The sequence below is a fragment of the Chaetodon auriga genome, chromosome 1 (genome assembly GCF_051107435.1).
Source record: "Chaetodon auriga isolate fChaAug3 chromosome 1, fChaAug3.hap1, whole genome shotgun sequence".
Lineage (NCBI taxonomy): Eukaryota > Metazoa > Chordata > Actinopteri > Chaetodontiformes > Chaetodontidae > Chaetodon > Chaetodon auriga.
In genome coordinates, this window is record NC_135074.1 from 22,044,450 (window position 1) to 22,059,291 (window position 14,842).

Consider the following 14,842-nt stretch of genomic DNA (forward strand, 5'->3'; position numbering starts at 1 on the left):
CGCCTGATCTCACCTACAGCTGGCTCACGCCGCTGACCGAAAGCAAATTTCGAGGTGAAATTAAAGCTGTGGGAATTCTAGCGTGGATGTTTTTTGGATCATTTACAGGCAAACTGCGGAAAAATAGATGGAATTGAACATATAGTAATATATAGTAAATGTTTTTCACTCACTTCAGATATTTTTTGTTGTACTGCCCGTCTTTATTGCAGTTACGAATTACCCTGTGCTGTTATAATTCTGCATAATTGCTGGCGGGAAATATTTTAGTAGCGGCTAATGGTCACAAAGATTTGTAAAGTTGGAAAGGAGAGACAATCTCTTCCAATCGGCATGTTTTTTTTTTTTTTAGATGAACGTATCTAATGCTTGTTCACAGGTAGAAGGCTGATGTCAGCGTCTAAGAGAGAACGGTAACGCCGCGGTGCTTCTGTTGTGCTGCAGGTCGCCGCATGGTGCAGGTCCAGTGGCTTCCTGGATCAATGATGGTATTACTCACCACAGACGTCACAGAAAGCAGCGTGATAGAAGCAAACTGTACAGAAGCCGACCTTCTTTTTAACTTCATTCACAGTGAAACACAAAACTTTCTAAAAAGTCAACGCCGGCTCCAGAACAGGAGCTGGTGCACAGCTGGAGTGAAGTCAGCCTCTTTTCTTTTCTTTTTCTTTTTTTTGGGCTTTTCGTGAAAGTCATCCTTCATGCTGATTACGAAAGATACGCGGATGAAAACAGAAAATACCTTCATTTCTGACTCTTCTCTTTAGTGTCTTCATGTGAGGCCTGATACAACAAAGCCGCATATGGACCTCCTCTGCGGCTATGGAATGAAGATGTTTTCAGTGGCTGGGCAGGCGGAAAGCACAGCTGAGGTGTTGTGATGAGAAGTCAAAAGCATGTGGTGAGCTCGAGACGGCCCTTCCACTCCAGACTTGAATGAAATACCGTTCTGAAGGCGGAGCAGCGTCCGTCTCGTTCAGCTGCCGGTAGTTTGGCTTTCCCTTAGTCCGTCTGCTTGTCTGCCAGCACTCACGCGAGCTCGGGTCTTGCCTCCATTTCTCCGCGAGATGCCGTGCGTGCTCGCATGTACTCGCTGGTCTGAGGCGCCCCCTGGCAGCCATTGCCAAGACGCCACCTCCGTACCGCCAGGAAGGTGTTTACTCCATACACACCTGTCACCAGGAAGCCAAAGATCTGCACACGAGTGGAAACAGGAAGTAGAATAACAATGTCTAAGTTTAAATGGGAACCAAAGGATTAAACGCTGCATGGGCACACAGTTCCTGAAATGTGTCCTTGTAGATCTGTTGATGTAAAATCTGTGCAGACTAATCATATTAGGCTTAAAGGCTAACATGTTTTAAAGTGCAAGATTAGACATGCACTGATAAATGTGCTTAAACACTCTATACACACAAACACAAATGGTCTCTCTTGTATTGCATCAGTGTATTTATACACAAGTATAAATCCTTCGCCTTGATGGCTGAGAAGAGGAGGAGGCACATGAAGATGTCTGCTATGTTTTGTATCTGTGTATTTTGGCAAAATAGGACGGTCCAGACCACTCACCACTGCTGCTATTTCAGCTCCAGTGTTGTGGTTGATGCAGGCCAGCACAACAGACGACAAGAAGAAGAAGAAGGTGCTGGCAGCGGTGTTAACCAGGTCCTGCAGGAAGACGCAAGAACACAGTGTCATGACGCTGGGAGTTTTGTCATTTATGTTGGTGTCAGCGTGAAAAGAAACAGCTACTGTACATGAACGTGTGTGTCATTTCTATTATATACATACAGTTCGGGCATGATTTGAATTTGCTCAATATTACATATGAGTTTTGGTACCAATACCAAAAGTAATACTTTTTGAGATACCGTGCTTTAAGGAATAGAAACAAAATACAGTTTAAAATTGGTAAAAAAAAAAATAAATCAGGATTTATATCAGAAACTATCTACAGCTATCAGGACTTGATGCTCTGGACACATTTTGGATAACACCAAAAAAAGTATCCAGTATCCAACCCCACATGGGTATATATATATATATATCAATGCATCAATGTTGACACCAATTCTACAGATAATTTGAGGTATGAGGTCTTTCTGACACAATCCAAATCTAATGCAACATGCCTCCAGGACACAGAGGATGATGTTGAACAAACACAGTTTTGCTCCACTCATCTAACCAGCCAGACTGCCTCCTGGTGCTTCACTGTGAGTTTAAAACTACAGGAGGGCAAAAGAGAGCCGACAGCACATACTCACAAACCACCTAGCACCTCATATTACACACAAACACACCCTCTCCACACACAGAACTCTCTCCATCCCCCACCTTGTTACGCATGAGAGGGAGAACGAAAGAGATACTTCCCTTTGATGTTTTACTCTCCTGTTTGCAGCAGCACAGAAAGTTAGCGAAGGGTTAATGATGAATGCTCAGCGTGACTGGGGCACAGCCCTCGTGATCAGATGCGTGATTGTGATCATGGCAGACATAGTCTCTCATATGACACACAACGCTCAGCAGACACACACACACACACACACACACACACATACCCAAGCGCACACAGCAGCAGGGCATAAAAACTGCTGCAGTTTAATTGGTAACATGTTAATACTGTATGTACTCATAACACCTCATGCTAACTGCCACAGTCAATGTACACAAGTGTTATAATCCTGACCTTCAAACGACATCATAACCCTGTCCACCGCACACAGCAAACATCCCAGCACACACCACAGGCACACGGTACACACACACACACACACACACTCCCATCTATCTTGCCCAACCGGTTAAACAGGAAATACTGCAAATTCAGTGTCCAGATCTCGTGTGCACAATAGCTTTTCTACAGCTTTCAGATCCCATATTCTCTCCAGATCCAGTCAGTTCAGTCCCTGCGCTTCCCTCTTTTCCACATTCCACGTTTTCACCAGGCCAGCACTCTGTAAAACCTTAAATAACACAAGCACAGACTGGACCAAACCACTGGCTCTCTGGCTTATTATTGGCTCCTATCATTGTTTTACAGTTCTCTCTCTATCTGCTGAGATCCAGAGCATTGAAGAAAACCAATATGCTTTAAAAATATATGAATTAGATGAGTTTGTTCTGTCTCTTGGAACTATAAATTAATTGTACAGAAGGTCTTACTATGAAGTTACAGTTTCCAGCTGAATCCTCGGGGCACCATAACCAGCTACGCACACACTGTTCGAAAGCACAAAGCCCATGTTTTTATCTGTGTAACCCATTTTAAGAAAAAACTGTGACACCAACCTATTTTGTTGCAATACTGCATGTGCAACACAGTAAAAATAAACCAATAAAAAAAAAATGCAAAAATAGATGAGAAAAACCAACATTTTTACTGTGTTTGTGCCTCTGAAAACATGCATCTGTGTCACTAATGTAGTCTTTTTGATACTAAACTACAAAGAATGAGGACTCTATGTAAAATCTGTAACGATTTTATTTAGCATTTGTGCACAAAAAGTGGGTTAATCACATGTAAACACATGAAGTTTCATGCAACTGAACGCAGTTCTGGGTTTCGGCTCTGCTCTCGAGATAGAAGCTGGAAATATTCACTGGACTGCAACTATGGAAACCATAACGGACGCAGCAGAAGACTAATTATGAAATCTCTTGACAGTCCCAGCAAGTCACACGGGGCCAGAAAGCCTCATGCAAGAATAGAAAACATCTCTCCGGCTTTCACATCTAGGCCTGATTCTTTCGGAAAGACAAATAAAGATAGGAAACGAGTCTTTCATGTCTTTTGTCTGCCTGGGTGGCAAACGTCAGCTGTCAAAACCAAGAAAGCTTTAATTGGATTCCACTTGCAGGTAAAGTAAATACAACGTGAGCAAAGTGCTCTCTGGTCTGAACTGATGATAGATTCATGACTATAGCTAATAATAACCACAAACCTCAGCTGTGTGTGTTTGTGGATTCAGCAGAGAGACGTTACATGAAGTCAAACAGAGAAATGAGGATACTGCATGAAGAGACAACACACTGGTACATAAGGTTCAGGGGGTGAACTCTGTTGAAACCCATCTGGAATTCTAGCAAATTCTAGTAACTTCATTAGTGCAGCCATTTTGATGTCGTCAGCAGACACAGACAGTTGCTTTGTGTTACACCCCAAGTGTGTAAAGCTGTGACGGGTCCAGTCAGCGCCCACCAACGGTCTTCCCCCTCAAGCATCCAGTTCATTCATGCATTAACTGTGATGAGATACTGTCTACTCCCAGAACAAAGCAAAATGAATGTATTGGGCACACTGCATCCAAACAATTAGTCTCCTTTCAAATAAAAACACTAACATCCCTCTCTCCCTCTACCTCCCCCTCAGGCTGTGAATGATCTTCCCTGTGTGTCCTCACGGTCGCCCCATTTCTGTCCCACAACCCCTCAGCATGGCCGGCAGTCATTTGGCGGTGGGAATTAGGAAAACAATGGACCGAGTGCTCTGCCTTTATCTCTAGCTGTGCAAAGCCCATTCATGCAAACTAAACCCTGAATTTCAACTTCACAACTGAAAGTCACCAAGTGGCTTTACAACAAGGTCCCAGAACTGAGTTCGTTTTTGGTGTCGAAGGGGAGGAAGTGGGGGTCCGGGCCTGTATTTCCCCCTCTGCGCTGCCAAAGTCATCATAGAGGGTGAATTGGAGGAGATGGGATCACGTAGCACATAATTGTATGATCATAACCCTCCTTCTGAGACTCTCGACCGCATTATAAAACAGCTCGCTCCACAGAGGGGGAACAGCAGCGTCAGTCCATGGTTAAGAGTTTGGAAACGGAGGAATGCAGCAGAGGGGTTAACAGTTGGTTAATACTCTGAAATGCTTACTCATGGTGAAATTCCCAGGGGTTAGATGTGAGTGGAGCAGCTTTGAGCTTCGTAGACATAAACAGCGTGGAGTGCAGCATACGACTGTGGAGTGGAACTGAGCATCATGGGCTTGTTAGCTACTACAGTTTGGAGCCTGAGCAGAGACTGTGAAATCTGGAAAGCAACACCTCCTGTAAGTCTTTCTTTACTAACCACAAGTGAACAGCAGATGGTTTCTGAGTCGTAAACACAGAATTTGCTGCCCTGCAAATTCTTTTTATTTGACAAAATACGAAAAACTCAGTAACTTTGTGCCTAGCAGTGTATTTCCAACAATACCAGTAAACCAAGACCACAGGCCATCTGTGCGCACAAACACACAAACAATGCATGCAAGTTCTGCATTTCTAGACTATTAATCACCTGAGTGGAAATTAGTCAGACCTGGAGGATCCAGATAATCTAAAATACAGGAGGATTTTAGATTTCATGAACCGCCTCTCAGAGACTGTAAAAAGCTTTCATTTGGTGTTGCTCTGCCAAAAGTAGAAGCCAAAGGCACACCCTCTCTCCATGTTTGAGGTGGGATATTGTACCAAGGATAAAGCAATCTGATAGCTATGGTTGGATTTGGACATCTGGCTTAACATCCACTGCTTACTACGATATGTACGCTGTGTGGCCTCTGGAAATACTGTTTTTTTCCACTCTCCTCTGTAAAGGATCCCTGGCTACAGCTCAGAACACACCAACGTGTGTGTAGTATGTAGGCAAATATCAGTATCTGCTGGAGAACACCCACCAGCTCATTTGCTTACAGCTGACAATGCAGATCCTTGTAGGCGAACACTGAAACTCTGTGCCATCCCAACCTGTTCCATACTCGCTGAAGTTTCACAGCTTCACTGACATAATGAGTCAGACAAGGATTTGGTCTAATTGACAGAAATAGATTGGTAATTTAATATTACATTTATGATAATTATGGAATGAAAAGTGTGACAGCTGTGATCGTGATGAGGGAGAAAACAAAAGTAAGTGACAAGCAGCGTCACGCTAATGGCTGCATTCATACGTTCACTGTTGCTTTGAGAAAAATGCTAACGTCAGCAGGCTAACATGCTCACAATGACAATGCTAACAAGCTGATGTTTAGCGGGTTCAGTGTTTACCATGTTCATTATATTAGTGTGCCATGAGTAGCATGCTAGAGTTTGCTAAGTGGCACTAAACACAAAGTGCCGCTGAGATAGATGAGAATGTCATTAGTTTTGCAGGTATTTTGTCATAAACCAAAGTATTGGACAAAACTAAATTTGACCTGATGAGAAGTGATGGAATCGCCAAAGTTCATCCTGATAGAGACATGAATGTCTGTACTAAGTTTAATTCATGAAATTCTTGATTTTTAGCGGGTACAATGTTCAATATGTTCATCGCTGTAATTTAGCCATGTTACTGCAGCATGCTAACATTTGCTTAATTAGCGCTAGTTGCTAACTCTCACACTACCACTGTGTGACACAAGCTTTCATCTTCAGTCTCTCGCTCTCATGCTGTCCAAACAATTCACACGCCAAAGCACTGCAACAGCAACAAAGATGGGCAGGCGAGAATATTATAGTCTTTCTGGCAAAGTCAGGAATAAACCAAGAAAACTTTGGTTACCTACCATAACTCCAGATTCTGTGAGTACAGGCTCTTAAATTACTCTCTGATTGGTGCATGATGTGTATAGTGTTGTCTTTTTCGTGTGTGTGTGTGTGTGTGTGTGTGTGTGTGTGGGCTGTGGATCTCATGAATTTTAATCACTAACCACAGATTCCAGTCATGTTAACTTGGGGTATGCAATTGTCTTTTGTTTACATTTATAAATTTGTACCTACCGTTAGGCTCCAGTTGACGTGGGGCACCTTGGTGTGCAAGTTGAGGCTGAAGATTAGGAGGAGGACTCCCGTCACCACAAAGGCACTGCAGCTGACAAACTCGAAGAAGTACACCCCTCCACAGGGAGAACACATCATGATGGTCTCTATGCAGATGAATCCAATAAGTGATAGGACCTGAAGTCAGAGACCCACAGAGAGACAGGAGAAGAGGAACAGCAGAAGGAGACGTTGAGCATACTGGACACTGTGTATTTTACATGTCACACCCACTAAATGACGTAAGTAATGTAATTTCAAAATAAATGCTTACACTGCTCTTAACCATAAAGGGTACTGCAGGTCAAGCCCTTTCTGTAACTCTATGTGAGTGTTTGTTAGTGCTGAATTTCCAAGTTTTCCAGATGATGAAGTGATTGTCCCAGAGGCCACGAGCCCATCTCATGAGTCCCACTCCTGGCAGCCTGTGAAGATGCCTCCATCCAGCCAACATCCATCAACAAACCACAGTATGGGAAGAATTCTGCTATTTAGGTGTTCTCTTGCCATCTAGACCCCGACAAAACCACACACAGATTACCGATTGGCTCAGTGCGGTCCAAGACCCAGAGACATAACAGACCTAAAGAAAATGCCACTGCCACATATTAAGACCTGCAACAACCGAATTCAAACCGGTTCAGACCAGATCTGCTTGGTCAGAGCAGGCTTGACATTTTGCATTAAATGTTGATATAATAAATTGCATAATGGTGGGTTTTGAGTTGAGGGATGATTGGAGGTTTAACTGTATGAAAAAAGTCCATGGCAAGGTTTTCAGCTTTTCAAAATGGCACGACCACTTACAGCCATATTCAGTGAGCTTTTCACTCTGTGTATCAGACTCATTATGTACTTGTGTCTGAAAAAGCAGTTTGATTGTCAATGAAGGCATGCCTGTTGTGTTTGTCTGTCCTTTATACACTTATTGTACGGCAGGACTCAAATTGAGATACTGCATCACAATAGTGTTTGACTGCATGGGATTTGCAAATATTCACGCAAAGCAGATTCAATTTAACACAGGTGTAAAGGATAAGGATGTTTTTTTTTTTGTTTTCCTCCCTCATTTGCAGAGGGAAAAACATAGAAGTGCATGAAATTGCTGTCAGTGTCTTTCCATGCAAAGTAAATCTTAAGTGTCATGGCTAATTTAGAGAGTGCCTCGGCAGACACAAAAAACAACAAATGGCATGCAGTCACAGCCTGACTGGGAAAGTTTGAGCAAAACATTTTGTTGACACATGCTTTCTTTGAAGACCGGAAGAACGGGAGTAAAAAAGACTAACAGATATTTGTCACGGCACGTCAAGTCAGTTACAACACTGAGAGTGCAAAAAACACTTGAAAAGAGTCAAAGGCAGAGAGCAGTTTCTAATAAGCTGAGGGAGCCACTCATTGCTTCCATGAGCTGATGAAGTTCTGCTTCATTAGCAGCGTCGTCCCCATCAACAAGACACTGAACATCTCACTGCTGCAGGTTGCTTTGAAGACTCGGTACAAGGTTGCGTGGTAATGATCTGGTCTCTAATTATATTGATTTTTTCAATAAACTCATTAGCAGAGACGCTAATGAACAGGGGTGGCTCTGTGGTAAGTTTTGCTATAGTCTCAAACAAGAAGTTGGAGTTGCTTTTATTCTCACATATTCGTTTGGACAAATGAGAATCCCCGGCTGCAGAGAGGTTATATAATGCAGAGCTATTATTCCAGGCAATGCAGGCAACCTTGAGTTTGGATGAGCACCATTTACACTCAAGCTTAAGGCAAGTGGGCCTCACAAATCATCATTAAACCAGGGCGCCAAGCCCTTTGAAAACCGCTTCCTGTGTGTCGTCAGGGCAACAAAGTCAAAGGAATTGAGCAGGCATGATTCAAAGGATGTGGTCAGATTATCTAAAGAATTCTGGTGGGCAGTGAAAGAAGGAGGAACATTAGAGAGCTGATCACATGGCTGCTACTAGTGTCAGGGTAAGAGACATGAGAACAAGGAAGAGGAGCGACAGAAAATGATTCAAGCACAATGGTTGCATAAGACAGAACGGACAATTGAGAAGCATCAAGACCGTGGACTAAAACTATGCCATGCACCCACTGTTTCAAACCGAAGGCATCGACAGAGAGCATTAGAGAACACATTATTCCATTAATCCCCCTACTTGTCCCATTAATACCTGACAAACACTGTGCTATAATCTGTATCCACATGGAGCTTCTGATGCCTCCACCATCAAAAGAATCTTTAAATTTTGACAAACAAGCAGACTCACATATGACTGGCAAATATGCTCTCCATGTAAAGCTGTCACCTGCTGTTTGCATCTGTGTATGTGTGTGCGTGTGTGTGCTAAAAAGGCCTCCTTTATAAAGGTGTAAGAGTAAGTATCGTCTGTGAAGCTCAGTGTAGATTAGCATCCCATCTGAATCCAACTAGCCAGTTGGATCTCATTGCTTGACACTGCTGAACAAATGCATTTCAGAACAAACGCAAACAGTCTCATTAGGAAAAGACCCCTCCTCCTCTTCCCTGGCTCCCAGCAGCGAAAGAGCCAACCCTGTTTATCCAGTTTAATGAGCACGGTGTACTGTTTCTGACAAGTCAAGTGTTGATGCGTGATGATTGGAAATGGTGAGCTGTCAGAGGAGAAATCTCCTGTTTGTGACAGACTCTTTCTCCAAGCTCCCAACTCTTTGGCTGAGACGTCAGCACACAGGAAACACTTCAAGGTCCACAGACAGTAATGCATGTCTGCCAGTCACATGACCACCAGTGACACACCAAAGCAAAGACAGAAGAAAGCAAACTCACTCAGCCAATATCATTACGGCAAAAGTTTCATTTTGTGCTGCTGCTGGAGCCTCATTAGAGCACGTAGTTGGATAGCAGCGCGTCTGTGACTGTAACACAACCAAAACGGTTACACCCAAACAGGAGTGGAGGGCTGCCTGGGCTGGGGGATGATGTCATGTCTCTCGAAGAAAACATACTGCGTTCCCCGAGTCCCTGTGTAGCAGGTGTCGTGCAGCCACGGGGGACGAGGCGGGGGATCACAAAGCACCATACTGGATAATCTCTTAAGTAATGATTTTATGTCAAACTTCACCCCTATGCAACCTGTTCACCGCGCATGCACAATCATGCACATCAGCCCTCTTCCTCGCCTCCCTCCTGCTTGCACAGACATCCTTATCTACGGGATTATGCACACTATTAGTTGCCTTTACAGACCTCTTGGACTCAGATCCCCCTCTTATACACCATCTGTTGTGGACAGAAAATTAATGGAGTAGAAAAGAGGCCTTGCTGTGGAGACTACGCAACATTATATGCTGCACTCCTCGTGCTGTGGGACCTTGTGCACATGAAAAAAAACCCCCCAAAATGTTGAATATGCTTCAGCAGCAGCCCTCAGTCTATGTGATGGAAAACGTGGCCTGAATGCAGGTTATATTTCACTCCAGAGGATAAGGTATGTGTAGGCAAAGGCACTCATGTCTCCCCACATGCATGCACAACATTCTTGTTGTCTTTATGGCTCCCTACAACCTCCGAATAAGTAATGTTTCAACCAGAAGAGAATGGAGCATGTGGCGTCTCTCTCAGGGCAGGAAGTGCTCGCTGACATTTGGGAGCATCTGGTAACTTCATTACATAACGTCCACAGACTGACAAAAAAAACACCTTAAGTCAATACTTAATTAGTACTTGTTAGAATAGTACTTTACAAAGACAAACGTGGGTTCACACACCATCTTGTGTGAAGCCAGCATGAAGCCATAAGGCTTGTGTGAAAACAAATAAGGTTTGATTGGTGTACTATCAGGCTGCACAAGGTATCAAATTGCTGTCAGGGCAGAGGGATGTGAGTTGAATATCAGTTGGACTTTGTTGACCCAGTCACAGCAAAGAGACAAAGACAAGCCGGCTGTCAGGGTGGACACACCTCACTCAGGTTACACCCTACTGGGGGTTGTTTTCTGATCAGTACAGACTCAGCAGCAGTCTGCATATCCATCCATTCATTCAAGGAATGACAAGTTGACTATGGGGCTTCAGTGTGAAACAGCTACAAGCAACAGCCTAGCACTTGGCACCCTGGTCTGTGCAGAGGAAAAAACAGGGAATTTCTCAGTAAACATGGGTCAGTGCAAAGGTCAGAGCCGTTTGCAACCGCTCTCTTAGTGCAAACAAGGCCTGGGTGTGGAGGTGATATAATAAACATTGCCTTGGCAAAGTCATAAGGACATTGGTAGAGGGGGCGTGTGAGGCTTTTTGGGCCTACTAATGTTTGACTGATGACTGGCAAAACAGACATCATCATAAAAGCTTAACGTTCAACCAGTAGAGCAGACATTCCTCCTGGATCGCTAAAAAAGCATGTCCACCATGCAGCATGTAGGGTCCTGTGCTGGTCCACTTTGCACTGATGCTAATCATTACTCCATATAACTGATTTCTGCACAAAGATGATCCATTAACAACACATGACTACTGCCCTTTCAGCCACACAACGGCTCTCCGTAGACACAGTGACATAAGTAACAGGCACTTGTACAGCACATCACAGGCAGTCAGCTTTGCATTATCATCTATTAGTTCTAAAAGATCATCAAGCAGCCTCTGCTGGCACAGAGTTAAACGCTTAGAGGACAGAGCAGTAAAAATGCCCGCCAGTGAAGCTATTACATTTGGCAGCCAGCCTCGCAGGCCTCCTCTAAGATACTGAATGTAAACTTGGATGACTTTCAATGGTCCTGTCCTTACTGGTGACGGAGATATGACGAGCTCAAACTGGAAAGTCAGTATCAGCCCTGAACAAATAAGTAAATATAAGGTGGAAGCAGAAGATCAGTAATAGTAACTAAGATCATGTTTACACACCTGGAACAGCCCTTCTTTTGTCCATCGTTTCACAAAGTAATACCTGCACCTTTGCAATAGTTTCATGGCATTTCTGTCTCACAATGAGCTTTTTTCTTTGCAGAATTTGCATTCTATTTGCATTAGTGCTCTTTAAATATTGTCTGCAAGCCTTATTTACATTTTCTTTGCACTTGGTGGTAACTGTTCTGAAACTGAAGCTCACCTGTGGAGCTGGTTATTCAATCTAAATACTTTTTTTGGTGTTGACTGAAAGGCACCGAGTATCGAAAAACGTCAAAAGCTGGAATGAAACGTCTCATCAGTGTTTTTGTACAGCTGCTTGTGTTCAGACAACAGTCAGCCTTAAGGAGCTTAAACTCATGTTTCTTAATGTAAGGTAACGAAAAGCATCAGTACTGAGATTCAGGTACTGCATTGGTTCAAGTATCAAAACATTTGAAATGGGTATCCAGCCCTACTTGTCAATACTACTATCAATATGGTGCTGCAGGAGTGAATTCCCAGCTAAAGGAATGTTAAAGAAATGCATAAATAACATTATTTTTTGTGCTGCCATTGAGCAGCCAAGTCTATGTTTTATCTCTTACAGTGAAACAGATGAAGACTGCGAATATGAATCTTCTTCGTCAACGCCTCCTCAAACGTCTCCCACGCTGATGACAGATGGCGTCCTATCCTAACTTCCCACGTACAGAGGCAAACATCACAGGTGTGTGCAACAGCACGAGCTGACTGCGCTCTTCTGTGAGACCAGCGGGACACTCAGCCACCCACAAAAATGGGAAAATCGCCTTCAAACGCTGCTTTTTCTACAGTTAAACAAAGTTCTACAAGTAAAGCAGCAGAGAAGCCAGAACTGTGCAGTATTATCTTCAACAGTTTGGACATTTCGTTTGCTTGTGCTATCCACAAACATTGTTAGAGGTAATTGCTAGTTTCCTCAATGCCATGGTTTCTCCTTCATGTGAGTGTGCAGGCCTGTGTCTGGGTTTTTTGGCAGCAGAAGAAGAGAAATTGCTCTGGCTTGATAGATATTTCCTCCTCTGGTGAATTGTCAGTGCTTTGGGAGTCTTCATTTTGCTTTGTTGTTGCCTCTGTCTCAGTTCAGACATCTGGTTTAGGTGCACTGACGTGAGTGCAACTATGTTTTTCCAGAGGCTGCTACATCCTGACGGAGAGATGGTGTTAATAATTATTCTTACTCTAAGATTCTCTAACTTGATCAAATACACAGGTACTGCCGGTGGCACTGCTGAGTTGACCCACAGTTGTTAAACACATTTAAGGACTAAGCCATCTTACAAGCATGCAAACCAAAAGTTCCTTCAGAAATATCAGCTCATCACAAGACACAGATAATATTACACTACACTACACTATCAGATCACTATGAAGGGGATAACATCAAAATTTACAACTGGAATACCACCATTTTGTTGGAGCCAATGTGTGTCCTTCAAAATAAAAGTCTGAAAAAAAAAATACACATTCAAATATTGGGCAAAGCATGGCTGAATTGAGGATTCTGGTCCTTTGCATCCTCACTCCAATACCTTATGGCGTAAAGGTACTGGCTGACCACTAGGGATGCAGTGCAGGGTAAACCAGGACCTGGATCGCCACAATTGAATTGACATTTTCCTTTCTGGGCTCATCACTTCGGGGACAGGAGTAATAAGTAAGGTATTAATATTCAGAGTACAGTACAGTACTTTCAGCTTCGACAAAGAACAGTTGTTGGAGTTATTCTGTCCATATGTTTGTGGATGTTGTCCACCAATGGTGCGTCATAGTTTGTTTTACTCACTTTTATGAGGCTGTGCGTCTACAAACATGGCAGCAACGCGCTCGTGCTCAAACTTACCACTTCAACCACCTTTAAAATCCCAAAGTACGACCTAAGGTACTCCACGTCGCACCTCATGCCCCCCAAAACGTTCCTCGCGTGGACGGGCTCGGTGGTGGGCTGGTACGGACTGCTGGCCCCGGAGATCATGGAAGTGTTGGAGGCCTCGCCGTCAAAGCCCTCTGGCTCCTCGGTGGTCCTCATGATGGTTTCGGGAGAGAAGCTGGACTCCTGGGCGACAAATGTTACGACATACAAGCCCACGCTGACAAATCCCCTGGTTCCACCTAACGGCGCAGGTTATGTTTCATAAAGCACACTTTGTTCCATGCAGGCTGGAAGTGGATGGAGAAAAGAAAGCAGACGGTCCGGTCCGAGGCAGCCCACTGGGAAACAGCCGCGGTAGGTGCTCTTTCACATTACGCGCAGGAAAATCCGGCTGCTCTCCGCCTCATGAAGCCCTGCGGTGTTTCCTCCCGCTCACACTGTTGCGTCTCCCTACGATAGCCGCACTTCTAACTCTGCTAGGCGGGTCACTTGTTCGAGTCCCAGTGTCACTTCACCATGGACGATTCTGGTTAGTTCAGCTGCACCGAAAACAATGCCTACCGGGCTGTGTGGCTCCCCTCTGCGGCCGAAAAACACGCACCCATTATGGCCCAGAAGAACCGAGAGAGAGCCGTCTTTTCTCTATTGTAAACTTGGGCTATTCGCTGCTGCAGCCTACAGTGAGGCTGCCTATACGCCGCTTTTACTCGCTATGGATGCAAGGCAAGCTTGTCTCCGCCCCTCTGAAAAGTGCACATTCTTGTGCAGGCTCTGTGCCCGTTTCAAGTATTCCCAAACAGCCTGCAAAACGAATCCAGCCGGAACCACGCCAACAGGACCGAGCTCTGCTGCGTCTTTTCCTGCCTCTTCTGTCCCTTCGACCGGTCCTTTCTCACCGTCGATATGCCTCTGCAGCCCGCAACTTCTCTCCAACCAGGCCTGACGAAATTATTTCTGTATTCTCCAGAGGATTACAGTGTGGCTGCAGCTCTTTTTTATGGAGTTTATGCTGTACTTTGTCTTCCGGGGTCGCATATCCCTGTGATGATCTTAATAGCTTCTGGTGTATTATATGTAAAAGGCCATTATCACTCTAAAACAAACGCTTAAATATCAAAATATAAGTCAAAATAAACAGAACTTTTTTTTTTTTTTGTCCCACCAAGTTATTAAAACTGAAGACTGTGCAGTTTAGGGGTTCAACAATCATCTGTGAGGCATCATACAGTCATATTGGCTTTTCTCCAAACTGACCGATGCAGATGTGACATCCAAAC

At 44.1% G+C, this 14,842-nt stretch overlaps 1 protein-coding gene across 1 annotated transcript; it reads right to left on the reverse strand.

The window, feature by feature from the left end:
- Positions 1-322: 322 nt before the first annotated feature.
- On the reverse strand, positions 323-14,635 carry cmtm4 (CKLF-like MARVEL transmembrane domain containing 4). Its single transcript, XM_076729999.1, has 4 exons — positions 13,536-14,635; positions 6,748-6,924; positions 1,573-1,671; positions 323-1,194 (listed from the first exon to the last, which is right to left on the reverse strand). The coding sequence occupies exons 1-4, from the start codon at positions 13,719-13,721 to the stop codon at positions 1,030-1,032; spliced, it is 627 nt and encodes a 208-aa protein (XP_076586114.1). The 5' UTR covers positions 13,722-14,635; the 3' UTR covers positions 323-1,029.
- Positions 14,636-14,842: the final 207 nt, after the last annotated feature.

Excerpts from the sequence above, each read along its gene's own strand:
- cmtm4 (XM_076729999.1), bottom strand. The coding sequence starts at position 13,721 with ATGAGGACCACCGAGGAGCCAGAGGGCTTTGACGGCGAGGCCTCCAAC. Across the intron at positions 6,925-13,535 it reads TTTTAAAGGTGGTTGAAGTG|GTCCTATCACTTATTGGATT; the intron begins GTAAGTTTGAGC and ends CTCTGACTTCAG. Across the intron at positions 1,672-6,747 it reads ACGTCAACTGGAGCCTAACG|GACCTGGTTAACACCGCTGC; the intron begins GTAGGTACAAAT and ends GTCTTCCTGCAG.